The 16,932-nt window shown below is 42.7% G+C and overlaps 1 protein-coding gene across 4 annotated transcripts in view; it reads left to right on the top strand.

The window, feature by feature from the left end:
* snx6 (sorting nexin 6) overlaps positions 1–16,932 on the top strand; it is a 50,103-nt gene that overhangs the window by 14,183 nt on the left and 18,988 nt on the right. For all 4 annotated transcript variants that reach the window (XM_078406537.1, XM_078406536.1, XM_078406538.1 and 1 more), the window contains 5 exons: positions 2,795–2,916; positions 3,019–3,142; positions 4,886–4,981; positions 10,885–10,990; positions 12,022–12,097. In XM_078406537.1, the coding sequence (XP_078262663.1) occupies positions 2,795–2,916; positions 3,019–3,142; positions 4,886–4,981; positions 10,885–10,990; positions 12,022–12,097 (524 nt within the window). The remainder of the gene's footprint in view (positions 1–2,794; positions 2,917–3,018; positions 3,143–4,885; positions 4,982–10,884; positions 10,991–12,021; positions 12,098–16,932) is intronic.

Here is a 16,932-nt window from a genome sequence, read left to right as displayed (position 1 = left end):
TCAATCATTCTGACACTAGTTCTATGTTGTTCCACTTTCGCATCCAATGCACTAGGGACAATTTACAGAAGCCAATTAACCTATAAACCTGCAACACTTTGGAATGTGGGAGGAAACCAGAGCACCCGGAGAAAACACGCGGCCACAGGGAGAACTACAAATTCCGCACAGACAGCACCTGTAGTCAGGATCGAACTCTACTCTCTGGCACTGTGCTGCCCCATTGTTTGTAAAGTCTGAAGAAGGGTCTCGACCCGAAACGTCACCCATTCCTTCTCTCCTGAAATGCTGCCTGACCCGCTGAGTTACTACAGCATTTTGTGATACTGTTATTTGTAAAGATATTTTGAAATGGTAAATAACAAACTGAAGAAAATATTTGAATTAGCTGCTGAACTTTGTCATGAATGTGTCAAGAAATATGTCTTGTCCTGTTCTGCCATTGAGCTTTAATTTCCCTGGAATAATTGAGTTGATTGGGTATGGGGGCACTTGTTATATGACGCATTGCAATTTACTTGGCAAATATTTTTCTGAACATTTACGAGCAGAATGAGTCACTAGTACTCTAGGCATTCAAGCAGATTTGACAATTTGAGTAAAATAAACAGTGAAATGAATTAATCTAAAGAACAGGGATGCATCAAGGATGAGGAAATGTGGGAGGGGGGAGGAAGCTGGCGACAATTATAGACAATAGACAATAGGTGCAAGAGGAGGCCATTCGGCCCTTCGAGCCAGCACCGCCATTCAATGTGATCATGGCTGATCATGCACAATCAGTACCCCGTTCCTGCCTTCTCCCCATACCCCCTGACTCCGCTATCCTTAAGAGCTCTATCCAGCTCTCTCTTGAATGCATTCAGAGAATTGGCCTCCACTGCCTTCTGAGGCAGAGAATTCCACAGATTCACAACTCTGACTGAAAAAGTTTTTCCTCATCTCAGTACTAAATGGCCTACCCCTTATTCTTAAACTGTGGCCCCTTGTTCTGGACTCCCCCAACATTGGGAACAAGTTTCCTGCCTCTAACGTGTCCAACCCCTTAATAATCTTATACGTTTCGATAGGATCTCCTCTCGTCCTTCTAAATTCCAGTGTATACAAGCCTAGTCGCTCCAGTCTTTCAACATATGAAAGTCCCGCCATTCCGGGAATTAACCTAGTAAACCTACGCTGCACGCCCTCAATAGCAAGAATATCCTTCCTCAAATTTGGAGACCAAAACTGCACACAGTATTCCAGGTGCGGTCTCACTAGGGCCCTGTACAACTGCAGAAGGACCTCTTTGCTCCTATACTCAACTCCTCTTGTTATGAAGGCCAACATTCCATTGGCTTTCTTCACTGCCTGCTGTACCTGCATGCTTCCTTTCAGTGACTGATGCACTAGGACACCCAGATCTCGTTGTACGTCCCCTGTTCCTAACTTGACACCATTCAGATAATACTCTGCCTTCCTATTCTTACCACCAAAGTGGATAACCTCACACTTATCCACATTAAACTGCATCTGCCATGCATCCGCCCACTCACACAACCTGTCCAAGTCACCCTGCAACCTCATAGCATCTTCCTCACAGTTCACACTACCTCCCAGCTTTGTATCATCTGCAAATTTGCTAATGGTACTTTTAATCCCGTCATCCAAGTCATTAAAGTATATTGTAAATAGCTGCGGTCCCAGCACCGAGCCTTGCGGTACTCCACTAGTTACTGCCTGCCATTCTGAAAGGGACCCATTTATCCCCACTCTTTGCTTTCTGTCTGTCAACCAATTTTCTATCCATATCAGTACCCTACCTCCAATACCATGTGCTCTAATTTTGCCCACTAATCTCCTATGTAGAACCTTGTCAAAGGCTTTCTGAAAGTCAAGGTACACCACATCCACCGGCTCAGCCCCTGTCAATTTTCCTGGTTACATCCTCAAAGAATTCCAGAAGATTAGTCAAGCATGATTTATTTCCCCTTCGTAAATCCATGCTGACTCGGAACAATCCTGTTACTACTATCCAAATGCTCCGCAATTTCGTCTTTTATAATTGACTCCAGCATCTTCCCCACCACTGATGTCAGACTAACTGGTCTATAATTTCCCATTTTCTCTCCCTCTCCTTTCTTAAAAAGTGGGACAACATTAGCTACCCTCCAATCCACAGGAACTGATCCTGAATCTATAGAACATTGGAAAATGATCACCAATGCGTCCACAATTTCTAGCGCCACCTCCTTAAGTACTCTGGGATGCAGACCATCAGGCCCTGGGGATTTATCAGCCTTCAGTCCCATCAGTCTACCCAACACCATTTCCTGCCTAATGTGGATTTCCTAATTATGATTAAATATTTACTGTTAATTAGTGTAAACAATTTTAAACAAAAAACCTGAGCTTTTAGGATTCTATTTTGAAATATTAGGAAATTGGGGGAAAGTACTAGGAAATGGGGATAATTACTCGGACAAACCAGTTTAATTACTCCATGTTTTACTTTATGGAGCAGGGAGCTAAAATAGTTTAATACAAAGATATTGAACTTTTATTTTCAAGGATATTCAATAACGTGGGCAAAAAATAATTAAAGAAACTCGATGTGCAAGGAGAGTTTCATTATAAAAAACACAGTGGGCCACAAAAGTGCCTCATTGTACTGTTTGATATTTCAACTTAAAAGATAAATTTGATATGACAGTGAAGACTGGTTCATTTGTAGCAATATTTCTTCCAGTAAGCCAAAAGTGGAACAATACAAAAAATGAAGTAAGTAAATAATATAAATGAAATATTTCGACAGATCCCACCAGCACCTCCAAAGCCTGACTTTGATGCTTCAAGAGATAAACTGCAGAAACTCGGGGAAGGAGAAGGATCCATGACTAAGGAAGAATTCACAAAGATGAAACAAGAACTTGAAGCGTGAGTATGATATACCATGTAGATTAAACAAGTGGATTTAATGTAGATTAGCCAATATCTCGTGCAATTGCTAAAAGTAACATTTAACTTTTCTTTTTACAGCGAGTACCTGGCTATATTCAAGAAAACTGTTGCCATGCACGAAGTATTCTTGTGTCGTGTAGCTGCACATCCAGTTCTACGAAATGACTTAAACTTTCATGTATTCTTGGAATATAATCAAGATGTGAGTTCAGTTTACTTTATACGGTCTTTTATATAGAGTATATGTTTGAAAGATTAATTTTTCCTTCAACTAATTTACGAAGATTCTGCAGTTAATGAAGACATGATATTATGGCTGCATTTTGGTAATGGTTATGGATGGCAAATTGACTGTCAGCTCTTGGTTTCATTAGAAACTATAAGCTTTCTGTTGATAATAGTCCAGCTCATTTTGATTTTCAGCAGTTTGGGCAAATGTGGATCTCTGTCACAAGCTTTTTAGATGTGACAATGGTTCCTCGTCGTAATGCCAGGACTAGATACAATACCAACTACAACACTCATTTGAATGAAGTCAGTCATTTGAATGACTATCTGCAGCTTCTGGAATCTTGGGCAAAATACTTTGTGCTTGAAGAACTCAGTAGGTCAACATCTGTCGAGGAAATGGACAGGTAACCTTTCTGGTCGAAATCCTTCTGATGCAGCCTGACCCACTGAGTTCCTCCAGCACTTTTGTGTTTTACTCATTTGAATGAGGTATTGACCCCAAGCAGGAAGATCTTTGTTGGTGTTTCAAAGTTTTCATCAGCGGTAGTCAAATATAGTTCAGAAACTTTTGACAATGTTTTCAGGACATTCTGGAATTTTGCTTTACAGAGTTTGTTTTTGCCATGCAGGATGTGGGAGGTCAGCTCCCTTGGCTCTGTATATGGAAAAGGTAACTCCTGGGTAATGGGGCACTGCAGTCAATGGGCTGAGTCCCACATCCATCATGTGCGGAATTACATGCCAAAGTTTTTTGTGCTTGGAATGTGATTTTAGTACATGCTCAGGTCTTTGGCGATGGAAAGAGATTGCTTTTGATGCTTTGACACTCTGTAGAACATTTACTGATTTCCAACATAAGGCTGTTAATTATTGGATTTGGCACCTCTAAGCTCAGAATGGATAATGGTATACTTGGGTTCATCAGCAATCTTTATTAAATTATTCTTTTGTTAAAACTGACTAAACATACAAGTGGAGCAACATGCTTTGGTATTATTGTTTTTGTAATAACTGCTAAATTATGCCAACAATAAATATTCAAAACGCATTGCATAGGGTTCCAACTAAAAGATCAAAGATTAGTTCAGCAACATCCTCACATGAACCCACCAATATTTAGGACCTATCATTTAGAATGGTTAATGGCCAGGATAGTTCTGGAAAAGCTAGATGCCCACTCCTTGAAGGTTATATATTGAAATTGATAGAAACCAGGAAGATTGTCTGTTTAATTGCTTTTTAAGGATTTGCTTAGATTAAGACTCAAAACGCCTAATAAACTTAGTTCCTTCCCACATCAGAGGGGAATTGAGGCTGTGACAAAAATAAATGGAGCTCCTTTGGTGAAGTATTGTGTTGGTCTTGTCACTGTTGTCCAAAAGATGATTTAAACATATACTTTGATGGCAGGTTTTGCAGGTTTGTATACCTTTAGAATCTGTTGCCATCTATCTGGATTAATGCTAACACCGACCGGATAGAAGGGAGGATCAGATTGATACCAATGTCTGCACCTTTATTTGGAGTTAATGATCAAGAACTAAGGCTTGTCTCCATCTTTACTCCTTACCATTTGTTTTTTAAAAATTGAGAAATAATGTTAGAAATTGTAACTTTTAAAAGTAGTATGTTGGGTAAGTTGCACATTACACGAGGGGTGCTTCAGAAAATGCAGTGTTACACAATGGTAACAGTGTTTACTTTTTTTTTTAAGCTGAGTATTCGAGGAAAAAATAAAAAAGAGAAACTGGAAGATTTCTTTAAGAATGTGGTAAAGTCGGCCGATGAAGTTCTTGTAGCGGGTGTTAAGGTGCGTTTATGTTTTTGTAAAGTTTAAAAAAACTCTTTAATATCAAACCTTAAATAGTAAGTAGGCATTATTAGCATCCAAGTGACACCATATAGCAATCCACTTACATTTGGCTTTTCTAGACACGTAAATCTTGCTGCCAATGGAAACCCCACAAAAACAAAGTTGTTGTACTTTGTTCAACGCATCTCCCTTGACCACTCTTCCCTTCCCACCCAATCCACCCTCTCACCAGGAACTTTCCCCTGCAGCCACAGGAGATGCAACACCTGTCCTTATACCTCCTCCTTCAACTCCATCCAGGGGTCCTGACAATCTTATCAGGTGAGGCAATGGTTCACTTGCACCTCCTCCAACCTGACTGACTGTTTCCGTTGTTTTCGGTGTGGGCTCCTATATATCGGCGAAACACTGGGCGATTGTTTCACTGCACACTTGCGCCCAGTCTGCTTTGGCCTATGTGATCTCCTGGTTGGCAAGCATTTTAACTCCCCTTCCCATTCCCATACTGGCCTTTCTGTCCTGAGCTGCCTCCCCTGCCAGAGTGAGGCCACATGCAAATTGGAGGATCAGCACCTCGTATTTTGCTTGGGCAGCTTCCAACCCAGCGGTATGAATGTTGATTTCTTTAATGTCAAGTAACCCCGACTTTACCTGTTTTCCCCCACCCTAGTCGTCCTACTAGGTTCTCTGTTCGCATCTTTGTATCTCTTCATTATCACGACATCCACAGCCAACAATGGGCCATTATAGGTTCCATCCTTCCCTGGTAATTTGTTCTGGCCTTTTCCTCCCTGCAGTTCCCTCCCCTCTACTTTCAGTCTGAAGAAGGGTTCCGACCCGAAACGACATCATCCTTTTTTTCCAAAGATGCTGCCTGACCCGCTGAGTTACTCCACCATTTTGTGTCTGTCTACCTTTATAACGGATTTTGGATATAGCGGACAGACCTGCTGACCCCACTCCCAGTTTGCACCTCCACTTACAGCTTTGGCTTCCGAAGCCACCCACCGCAAGGTTCAGTTGATAAGGCTGTTGTTGCGGTTCACATTATAGCTCCTGGGGCTTTCTTCAGCCCGCTGCCACCGACAGGACGTGCTCAATCACCATGTGGCTTCCTCCCCTGCACCAAGTGTTTGTTTGTAGCAGCAGCGCCTAGTTTTAAGGTGAAACCACACAGTGCTGGAGCAACTCAGCAAACTGAATCAGTCTGAAAAAGGATCCCAACATCACCTGTTCATGTTCTCCAGAGATGCTGCCTGACCCACTGAATTACTCCAGCACTTTGTGTCCTTTTGTGTATTAACCATCATCTGCAGTTCTTTGTTTCATCTACATACAATGATAATAACGGTAGGATCACTGAATTCTCAATGATTTGCCATGTCCAGTAGTAGCGATTAAACGTTTAATGCTATTCGTATTAAAATATCTGTAGACCTTAACTAAAATCTGAACATATAACTAACAAAACAAAGAACCTATGGAGTTGCAACTAAAAGACTAAATATTGAACATAACTAACAGACAAAAGACACTCAAAAGGACATTCAACTAACAACTTTCACACAGACCGCACTGCTAAAAAACACATTTCTTTATCTATAGTTCATTGTTCACAGTTCTGTCTAGGTTCTTACAATTGAAACCTTGAGTTCTCAAGCTGCTTGTTACTGGTTCTTTTTAAGAAACTAACCCCAGTAATTTTCTGCAAGTTCCTACAATATCTTACTCTGTTATAGCGGACAATTGGCAATAACTGACCCCTCCATGGTCCATTTTAACGTGGGTTTAATGTACTCAGAACATGGTCTTGTTTCTAATAATTGTCAATTTAGCTTTTTGATAATGTGCTTGGTGGAGACTCTCAGAAAAGAGTGCAGAATAATATCTTAGAGCAAAAAACAAACTGCTGGAGGAACTCGGTGGGACATGCAGCATCCATGGAGGTAAAGTGGAGCTTTGGGTCGAGAAATTGCCAACTGTTGATTACAAGAGCCCGATGTTGATTTCAGGGCACAACTGATAGGGAGAGAAGCAACAAGATATTAGAAAGCTGTTAGGGAATTTTTTTAGATGATTTTAGCAGAGGAGATGGCTGGAAGGGAACCACCAACTTCCTTTGATGTACTAATACCTTCCACTAGCTAGAGATTTATGTGGATTGAGTTATCTACTTTACATGTCACCTGGGACTCAAAATCAGGTAGTTTTTGCAATAAATATGTACCAGTGAGAGAATTGTATTGCTGAACTTACTGCTTGCTATTTTCTAAATTATAGCACTTAAATTAGTGGCCCATTTTTAACCTTAATAATAGAATTTTGTCAAATTTCAAAAAAAAGATGTGCAATTATAATATGGTTTTCGTTTTGTAAAGAATGCACTCATGTATAATACTGCATACTCATAATATCCAATTGCAAACGTATGTAATTGCCAAATGCACCAGGATCAGAAAAATGAAGGTCCTACTTGTTGAAGCTTTATAAGCTTAGTGAAAACAACAACACAAAAAATAAATATACAATAGATTATCAGATATTCTACATACACCAGACCGTAATAGTCCAAGCCGAAGTACACATTGCAACCTTGGTAGTGCAAAGTCCATAGTAGTTCAGTACTGAGGTGTGATTGTAGTTGGGGTTGTGCAGGATGAGTTCAAAAGCTTCAATCTGAAGGTAATGGGTCTCAGACATTCTGGTACTTGGTACATACTTCCCAATGGTAGGAATGAGATGAGAGCATAGCCAGGGTAATGTGGGCCTTTGATATTAGATGCTTTCTTGAGGTTGCGTTTCCTCTGGATTCTTTCAGTAGGGAAAGTCAATATCAGTGATGGTTTCTGAAACCTACTTCATTCTTATGTGTTCAAATTACTGAATTAGGTTTTGATGCAGTCATTCAGAATGCTCTTTACATTTGTAGAAGCGATGGAGTATTCGGCGACATGCCAAATCTCAATCTAGTGATGTAGAGGAAGTACAGATGTTTGTGAGCTTTCTTTCTACAAAAAAACCCCAAAGATGAACAGTTAAATGTGAAGGTGATAATTGGCTTCTAGTTTGTATCATATCTACCAGCCTGAAGGCTAGGCATTTGTTAGTGTCTAATTTTCTTTAAATATTTTTTAGAAGTATCAATTCATGTCATTTTTTAATGGAATTTTCTGCTTAATTGGGGTTTAATTACAAAGGCGAAAAATATTTTAATGTACGAGTTCGAAAATATATTTAAACACAAAACTATTGCAATTTTATGGATGAGTATAAATATTTTGACATTATTCAATTAAATTATATCCTAACCTTTCTCTGTTAGTGCAATGGCTATTGGTTTTTAACCATAAGATTGCTTTAGATCTGTTATCTCTTTTTTAGTGGACGTATTGAAGATTTTTATCTGTGAGGTAGCTGCTGCTTATAAAGAAGACACACTGCAATAGACTAGCAAAAAGGCAGGAGAGAGAATTTAGCTACATCAAGGTTTGACTAATAGGTTGAAAAATTGTAAACCTGAGTTAGACAAACATTTCTAAATTTACTTGTAAAATCAGTTAATTAAACAATATTTCTGTTCTTTTGAACATGTATTAATTTAATAGTTGTGTTATTGGTTTCTCTAGATTCTACTAATTGCTGAGCTATAACTAAAAACATATTTGTTTATCTTCATTTTCTAACCTTCTTCAGCTGCTCGGTGTTTTGGAGCTCCTGATGCCCTTATTTACAAATGATTATTCTAACAAAGTCCTCTCTGGCTTCCAGAAAATCCTAACTTGTTCAAATCTTGACATCTGTATTCCGTCCTGGTGTTTACTCCTGCTCACCTATTAATTCAACCCCTTATGAGCTAAAACATTATGACCACTGACAGGTGAAGTGAATAACATTGATTATCTTGTTATAATGGCACCTGTCAAGGGAGAAATGGACACGTGTAAAGAACTGATTGACTTTGACAAGGGCCAAATTGTTATGGCCACACAACTGGGTCAGAGCATCTCTGAAACGGCAAGACTTGTGGGGTGTACCTAGTCAGCAGTGGTGAGTACCTACCGACAGTGGTCCGAGGAGGGACAAACCACAAACCTGCGACAGGGTGTTGGGCGCCCAAGGCACATCGATGCGCGAGGGCAACGAAGGCTATCCCGTCTGGTCCGAACCGACAGAAGGTCTACTGTGACACAAGTCACAGAAAATTTTAATGGTGGTCACGGGAGGAATGTGTCACAATACACAGTGCATCGCACCCTGCTGCGTATGGGGCTGCGTAGCCACAGACCGGTCAGAGTGCCCATGATGACCCCTGTCCACCGTCGAAAGCACCTACATTGGGCACGTGAGCGTCGGAACTGGACCTTGGAGCAGTGGAAGAAGGTCGCCTGGTCCGATTAGTCCCGTTTTCCTTTGGATCACGTGGATAGCCGTGTACGTGTGCACCGTTTACCTGGGCAAGTGATGGCACCAGGATGCACTGTGGGAAGACGACATGCTGGTGGAGGGTGTGTGATGCTCTGGGCAATGTTCTGCTGGGAAATCCTGGGTGAAATCCATTCATGTGGATGTCAATTTGACACGTGTCATCGTTGCAGACCAGGTATGCCCCTTCATGGCAATGGTATTCCCTAATGGCAATGGCCTCTTTCAGCAGGATAATGCACCCTGCGACACTGCACACATTGTTCGGGAATGGTTTGAGGAACATAATGAAGTGTTCACGGTGTTGCCCTGGCCTCCAAATTCTCCAGATCTCAATCCGATTGAGCACCTGTGGGATGTCCTGGATCGACAAGTCCGATCCACGGCAGCTCCACCTCCAAACTTACAGGACTTGAAGGATCTGCTGCTAATGTTTTGGTGTTGGATACCTCAGGACACCTTCAGGGGTCTTGTAGAGTCCATGCCTCGGTGGGCCAGCGCTGTTTTGGCGGCATACGGAGGACCAACAGCATATTAGGAAGGTGGTCATAATTTTTTCGCTCATCAGTGTATACCCAACATGTGAGACATAAAATCTTTACACAAATATGTCACAATTAGTTTTTGACCTATTCTGAAGCTTTATTTTATCTTCCAAAGTCTACATTCCTCTGACTTCAGTCACAAGTAAATGGATACGTTTGTCTAAAGATTTTCAGTTGTTGTCTTCCTTGTTCTTCTGTAAACCTTTCCATGTTGCAATCCCCTTCCACCAACTTTTTTGACCAAACTTCTGATTATCCTTTCTACTCCTTCCTGGATTATTGTACCATTTGGTGTACAGCAGTCCTCGTTTTGTTAATGACATTCTCACAATACAGATTGTTCTTGATATCTAGAAATATTAATGAAAACTATTAGTCTGTAAATTTCACATGATATATGTATTTACATACAGCATTAGAACGATTATGGCTTAAAAAAAAATTTTTTTTGGGTGGATCATGTTACCTTAATAAAAATGGCAGAATTTGGCTTTGACGAGTTAACGATTTGAGCCTGTGAATACAGAATTGTGTACAGAACCATGAAAACATGCAGCTTTTGGAATGTCTAGTGCAGAGATACAGCATGGAAACGGACTATTTGGCCCACCGAGTTCGTGCCGACAATTGATCATCCATTCACACTAGTCCTATGTTATTCCAGTTTCACAGCTACTCCCTACACACTAAGGGCAATTTACGGAGGCCAATTAACCTACAAACCTGCACATCTTTGGAATGTGGGAGGAAACTGGAGCACTGGGATGAAACCGGAGCACCTAGAGAAAACCCACATGGTCACAGGGAGCATGTGCAAATTCTGCACAGACAGCACCCACAGTGAGGATTGAACCTGGGTCTCTGATGCTCTTGTTTCAGCAACTAATGTTTTATTTCCATATTCTGTTTAAACTAAGTTTTAAATATTTTTAGGATGTTGATGATTTCTTCGAGCACGAGAAAACCTTTCTCCTAGAATATAATAACAGAATAAAGGATGCAGCTGTCAAAGTTGACAGATTGACAAAATCACATAAAAGTAAGTATCTCTTTTTTTGTGATGTTATGGAATGTAAGGCAATTACATATGCAGATTATATTGTTAAAACATTTGTTCATTTTCACATCTTTATATATCTTTTCATTGCATTTAAATTATTCCTGTGGAGCAAGTCATTAGTGAGAAAATGGGAGCAGGAACTACTACAAAGTTCATTGTTTCTGCTTAATTTGTTTAGAGATAAAGTAATTCCTAATTTGTTGAACCAGATCACACTGCCCATTGTTATTTGTTCGTAGTGCCTTGGTGATCTTGCTGGTGCAGCCTTTCTGTAAAGAAAAGTAACCCATGTTTGGCAAAGATAGCAAAAGTATATTTTTGGTCCCTGGCATGTTTGAATATTCTTGTGGCAACCTGTGCAGTCAGAAGGGGTTGTCCCGTGTTAATAATTCCATTTAATGTACATAATCTTTTTCACAAAAGCGAACTCAATTTTTTAGTCAAATGAATGGGGGTGCACAGAGTGTGCCATTTCTGGCTGGCTTAAAGCTGAGGAGCCAAATATGAATTATTTCAATTCCGTATATTACAGAATGCTCATGGACATGTGGCCTCCACAGCATGTTCTATAATTTCCATGCTGTAAAATGCACACACACTGCAGTCTGGAAACCATTGACATATGCAGTGCTCACCAGCAAGAGCCGCAGGTTACCCTGTAGCCTGATCATGCCCAATGTTACATTGATATTGATTCAGTTCGACATAATTAATTGCAACTAATTCATGAGAAACTTGCTGCATTGTGTATGAGGCATTTTTGGTATTTTAAGAATATTTATGGTGCTAGTTGTTAAATAGTCTCTTGAACATGAAATGCCATTGATTTTTCGGGTGGAGGAAGTGTCCATTGAGCGGTGTAAAATTGGGAAAGGAAATAAGATTTAAATTGGTTTCATGGAAATGTGGATTGGAAGTTCAGCACACGAATAGACTTGTTGAGCTGTCTGCATTTTCTGATAAGTTCCTGATATATCTTTATTGAAGAACTACATGATTTTTCTTTTCAGGTGTGGCTGATGCCAACAGTAGAATTAGTTCAATATTGTACTCCTTAGGAACGCAAGACTCAACAGATTTATGCAAGTAAGATTAATTATATTTTCCTTAAGATGAATTAATATTTTTTCTAAGTACTGCATCATATATGTATGCAAATTATGAATTTGGCATTTTGTTAGTGCAACATTAAATCATATAATCAAATGTGCCCTGTTTGAATAGATGAGTCTGTAAACATATTGCCATGATTTGCTTTAGAGTGACTGTCAAGGGAGAGAAATGTTTTTCCTAGTTTTTCTGTTATTACGCATTGACATCCACCTGTAAGGAGAGCAAGATCTCTGATGTCCTTCACTGAAAAACCATTAAATGAGGCACATACACGGGAAGTAAGGTCATTTTTATAACATAGGTCCTGGATGTTTATGGAAATCATTCCATACCGGGTGGGTAGCTTTTATAGAAATGGAAGGAATGGGGATGTGGAGTGATGTATAATGACCACAATATTTTAATATTTCGAATTGCAAGTGAGTAGTGAGCCTTAAGTTCAATCAATATTTGGTTTCTTCTATGAATTTCTGAAAAAATAACATTCTTCAATCCTTTTTGTAATGACTCAGAAAATGCCTGTTTTTACATGATTCATAGTCAGAGTTGCATGGTCTTCTATCAGGTATCTTTTTATGATTGTTAGTTCATTTTTAAAGATTTTGTGGGGGAAAATTGGCAGTATGAGCCACTTCTTGAATTGCTGCAGTCTTTTTCATCTGTTCTGAGTTCTGTAAAGTCAGTCAGAAGGGTGTATGTCTTGAAGAGGACTTTGCAAGTGGTGGTGTTCCCTTGTGCTTGCTGCCTTTGTCCTTGGGGTTAGAGGTCTGGAGGATTCAGTCAGAGTAGTCCAGGTGATTCCACCTCTTATTCTGGTGGGGTAGTTTAGAGACACATCATGGAAACCAGCCCTTTGGCTAACCGAGTTCAAGCCAACTATTGATCACCTGTACACTAATTCTGTGTTATCGCACTTTTGTATCATACACACTGGGAGCAATTTACAGAAGTCAATTAACCTACAATTCTGCATGTCTTTGGAATTGGGAATTAGGTTATGTGGTTGCAGATGGATTTTTCAGCACTCGAGAACCTTCATTTGTGATTATTGGTAAGCTGCTAAGGCAGGAACAGGAATGAACTCATCAAAGACATTGTGGAATACCCATGAGAAAGACCTCCATAACAACAACAATGTCCTTGACATGATTGCTGTTGACTTCATCTCATGGCAGTCCATTCAGAAGCCTTGCAATCATTCTTGACACCAAAAAGTCAAGAAACCCATATCTAAGGCTTTTGTGTTATGGAGAATCCCTGCTTACAAACCTGAAAGTCAATGGTGAAATATTTCAGTTACAAATCCACAACTGCATTTGTGAACACTGGGGATGTTGTAATTGTGAGCATCGTCAAGACTGGAGTCAATTATTTCAGTGATAACTACAGAGGGGTCTTGTTGTTGTCCATCAAAGGGAAAGCCACTGTTAGGATCCTCCTTAACTGCTTCCTTCAAATGGTTGGTTGCATCCTGTATCACAGTGCGTATTCTGTCCATCTAGAGGCATGGATCTTCACCACACAGCAATCAAAAGAAATAAAGGGAGCAACACCAACTGTAACACAGGGCCTTTTTTGACCATGCCAAAGTTTGATTCAATCAGCTGGTTGGAACTTTCGGATATCCTCTTTAAATTTGCCTCCTTTTTGTAGTTTCTCCAAGATGGCATACACAGAAAATCCATGTGGGATAGATGATTTTACAGTGCTCAAGGGGGATTTCAATATGCAAGTAGACTGGGAAAATCAGGTTGGTACTGGATCCTACTGGATCAGGTTAATTCCTATGAGATGGCTTCTAAGAGCAGCTTGTGGTTGATGCCACTAGAGAAAAGACAATACTGGATTTGGTGTTGTGCAATGAAAATACTTGATTCGGGAGCCTGAGGTGAAAGAACCCCTAGGAGGTAGTGATCATAATAGGATATAATTCATCCCTGCAGTTTGAGAGGGAGACACTGAAATTTGATGTATCGGTATTACCATTGAGTAAGGAACTACAGAGGCATGAGGATGAAGCTGGCTAAATTTGATTGACAGGGGATCCCAGCAGGAATGGTGGTGGAGCAGAAATGGCAGGAGCTTTTAGGAATATTTCGGAAGATGCAAGTTCTTTTCATTCCAAAGCGGAAGAAATATACCAAGGGGAGAATGAGGCCACTGTGGCTGTCAAAGGAGGTCAACAATAGCATAAAAGCAGAAGAAAAGGCATATAATATTGCAATGATGAATGGGAGCTATAGGATTGGGAAGCATTTAAAAACCAACAGAAGACAACTAGAAAAGCAATAAGGGGAGAAAAGATGAAAATGAGGGTAAGCTAGCGAACAATGTAAAAAGAGGATACCAAAAAGTAGATGTTGGACTGCTGGAAAATAATAATGGGGTACAAAGAAATGGTGGATAAACTGAATAAGAGTTTTGCGTCAGTCTTCACCGTGAAAGAATATTCCATATTCCTGATTTATGTTGGTAAAGATTTAGGATGGCAGGAAGTGAGTCATTTGCTGCAGGATACACAACCCCTTCCTCGCTCTGTGGTATTTATGTGGCTGGTGCATTTTTGCTTAGCCTTCCCAAAGCTTGTGGTCCAGATCTTCCAACCTACCTCATTGTGGACACTTGACATTTTCTCTGGAACTGTAATGTGACAATGCTGGAAACTATATTCTGCACTCTAATATTTTTTCTTTTCTCTAGGTTTAGGTTTGTTATTGTCACGTGTACAAAGCTTTGTTTTGCTTGCTATCAATCAAATCAGATAATACGAGAGTGTAGTGGCCTGGCGGAGGCCAGAGAAAAGGCAAGACGCCAGGCAGTGTTTAGTAAGATTATTTTATTAGGCTGTGAGCTCCTGCCCACAGCGTAGTTCTCCTAGGGATGAGGAACGCCTTCCCTTGGTCTGGCTTTTAACCCCTTTCGCCTGTCCATCACGTAACGAGGGGGCTGACCCAAGGAGTGGTCTGATCCGCCACAGGACCCCCCCCAAGAACCGGAGGTACAAAACGGACAGGAGGGCGCACGAGGCGACCAGCCCGGGTGCGCACTATGACCGGCGCAGGGACCGGCGACTGACCGACAGGTGGAGGGGTCGTAGCAGACACTGGAGGGGGTAGCTTGGACGGGGGGCGACCGCGCGGGCGGGGCTGTGCAACCGGCACCGGCCGATCAATGTCCACGTGTGCCGGCTTCAGCCGTGCGACCGAAACAGTCTCTCTGCGACCCCCCATGTCCAGAACGAATGTGGCCGAGCCGTGTTGCAGGACCCGGAAGGGGCCCTCGTACGGCCGCTGGAGAAGTGATCGGTGTGCGTCCCTGCGCAGGAACACAAACTGGCAGTCCTCCAGAGCGGCAGGGACGTGTGGCTGGAATGTCCCATGACGTGACGTGGGCACAGGTGCCAGCCTGCCCACCGAGTGCCGAAGACGTTGCAGGGCGTCAGAAGGCTGCTCCACTCGACCCTGCGCTGGTGGGATGAACTCCCCGGGAACCGTCAAGGGGGCCCCGTACACCAACTCGGCGGAGGAGGAGGCCAAGTCCTCCTTGGGTGCGGTGCGGATCCCCAGCAAAACCCACGGCAGGGCGTCCACCCAGTCTGGGCCCGTGAGCCGAGTCTTCAGGGCAGCTTTCAGCTGGCGGTGAAAGCGTTCCACCAACCCGTTCGACTGTGGATGGTACGCCGTAGTGTGGTGTAGGCTGACACCCAAGAGTCTTGCCATGGCCGACCACAGTTCCGAAGTGAACTGTGGCCCCCGGTCGGATGTAATGTCCAGTGGCACCCCGAACCGGGCGATCCAGTGCGCCGCCAAGGCCCGCGCGCAGGTGGCCGTCGAGGTGTCTGCCAGCGGAATTGCCTCCGGCCACCGCGTGAAGCGATCTACCACAGTGAAGAGGTGGGTCATGCCCCGGGATGGCGGCAGCGGCCCTACGATGTCCACATGAATGTATTGGCTGGGTAAATGTAAAAATTGTCCCTAGTGGGTGTAGGATAGTGTTAATGTACGGGGATCACTGGGCGGCACGGACTTGGAGGGCCGAAAAGGCCTGTTTCCGGCTGTATATATATGATATGATATGATATGATATGATATGGTCGAAGCGCTGCCGAGGGACACGAAACTCTTGCAGAGGCGCACGCACGTGTCGCTGGATTTTTGAAGTTTGGCACGGGATGCAGGTGCGTGCCCAGTGTGCGACCTGCTTACGCAGCCCGTGCCACATGAAACGGGAGGATACAAGGGCCACCGTCGCCCGAATGGAGGGGTGAGACAGCCCGTGGAGCACCTCGAATACCCTGCGACGCCAGACGACAGGGACGATGGGCCGCGGCAGGCCAGTGGAGGTGTCGCACAACAGTGTTGTATCCCCGGGGCCACAGACAATGTCCTCCAGCTGCAGGCCGGACACGGCTGTACGATAGGCGGCCATCTCCTCGTCCCCCAGCTGTGCGGCTGCTAGGGCGGAATAGTCGATCCCCCCGGCCATTTGTAGGACGGCGTGGATCGCGGGTCTAGACAGGGCGTCGGCCACCCTGTTGTTTTTTCCCTCCACGAACCGAATTGAGGTGGTGTATTCCGACACATAAGCCAATTGTCTCTGTTGCCGCGCAGACCACGGATCCGAAACCTTGGCGAACGCAAAGGTGAGTGGCTTGTGGTCTGTGAACGCGGTGAAGGGTCTCCCCTCTAGGAAGTACCGAAAGTGGCGTACCGCGAGGTAGAGGGCGAGGAGCTCCCGGTCGAACGCGCTGTAATGCCGTTGGGCCCCGCTGAGGTGCCTGCTAAAGAAGGCGAGTGGCCGCCAACACC

This window comes from Rhinoraja longicauda, chromosome 10 (assembly GCF_053455715.1).
Source record: "Rhinoraja longicauda isolate Sanriku21f chromosome 10, sRhiLon1.1, whole genome shotgun sequence".
NCBI classification, from domain to species: domain Eukaryota; kingdom Metazoa; phylum Chordata; class Chondrichthyes; order Rajiformes; family Arhynchobatidae; genus Rhinoraja; species Rhinoraja longicauda.
This window is presented reverse-complemented; position numbering and strand designations above follow the sequence as displayed.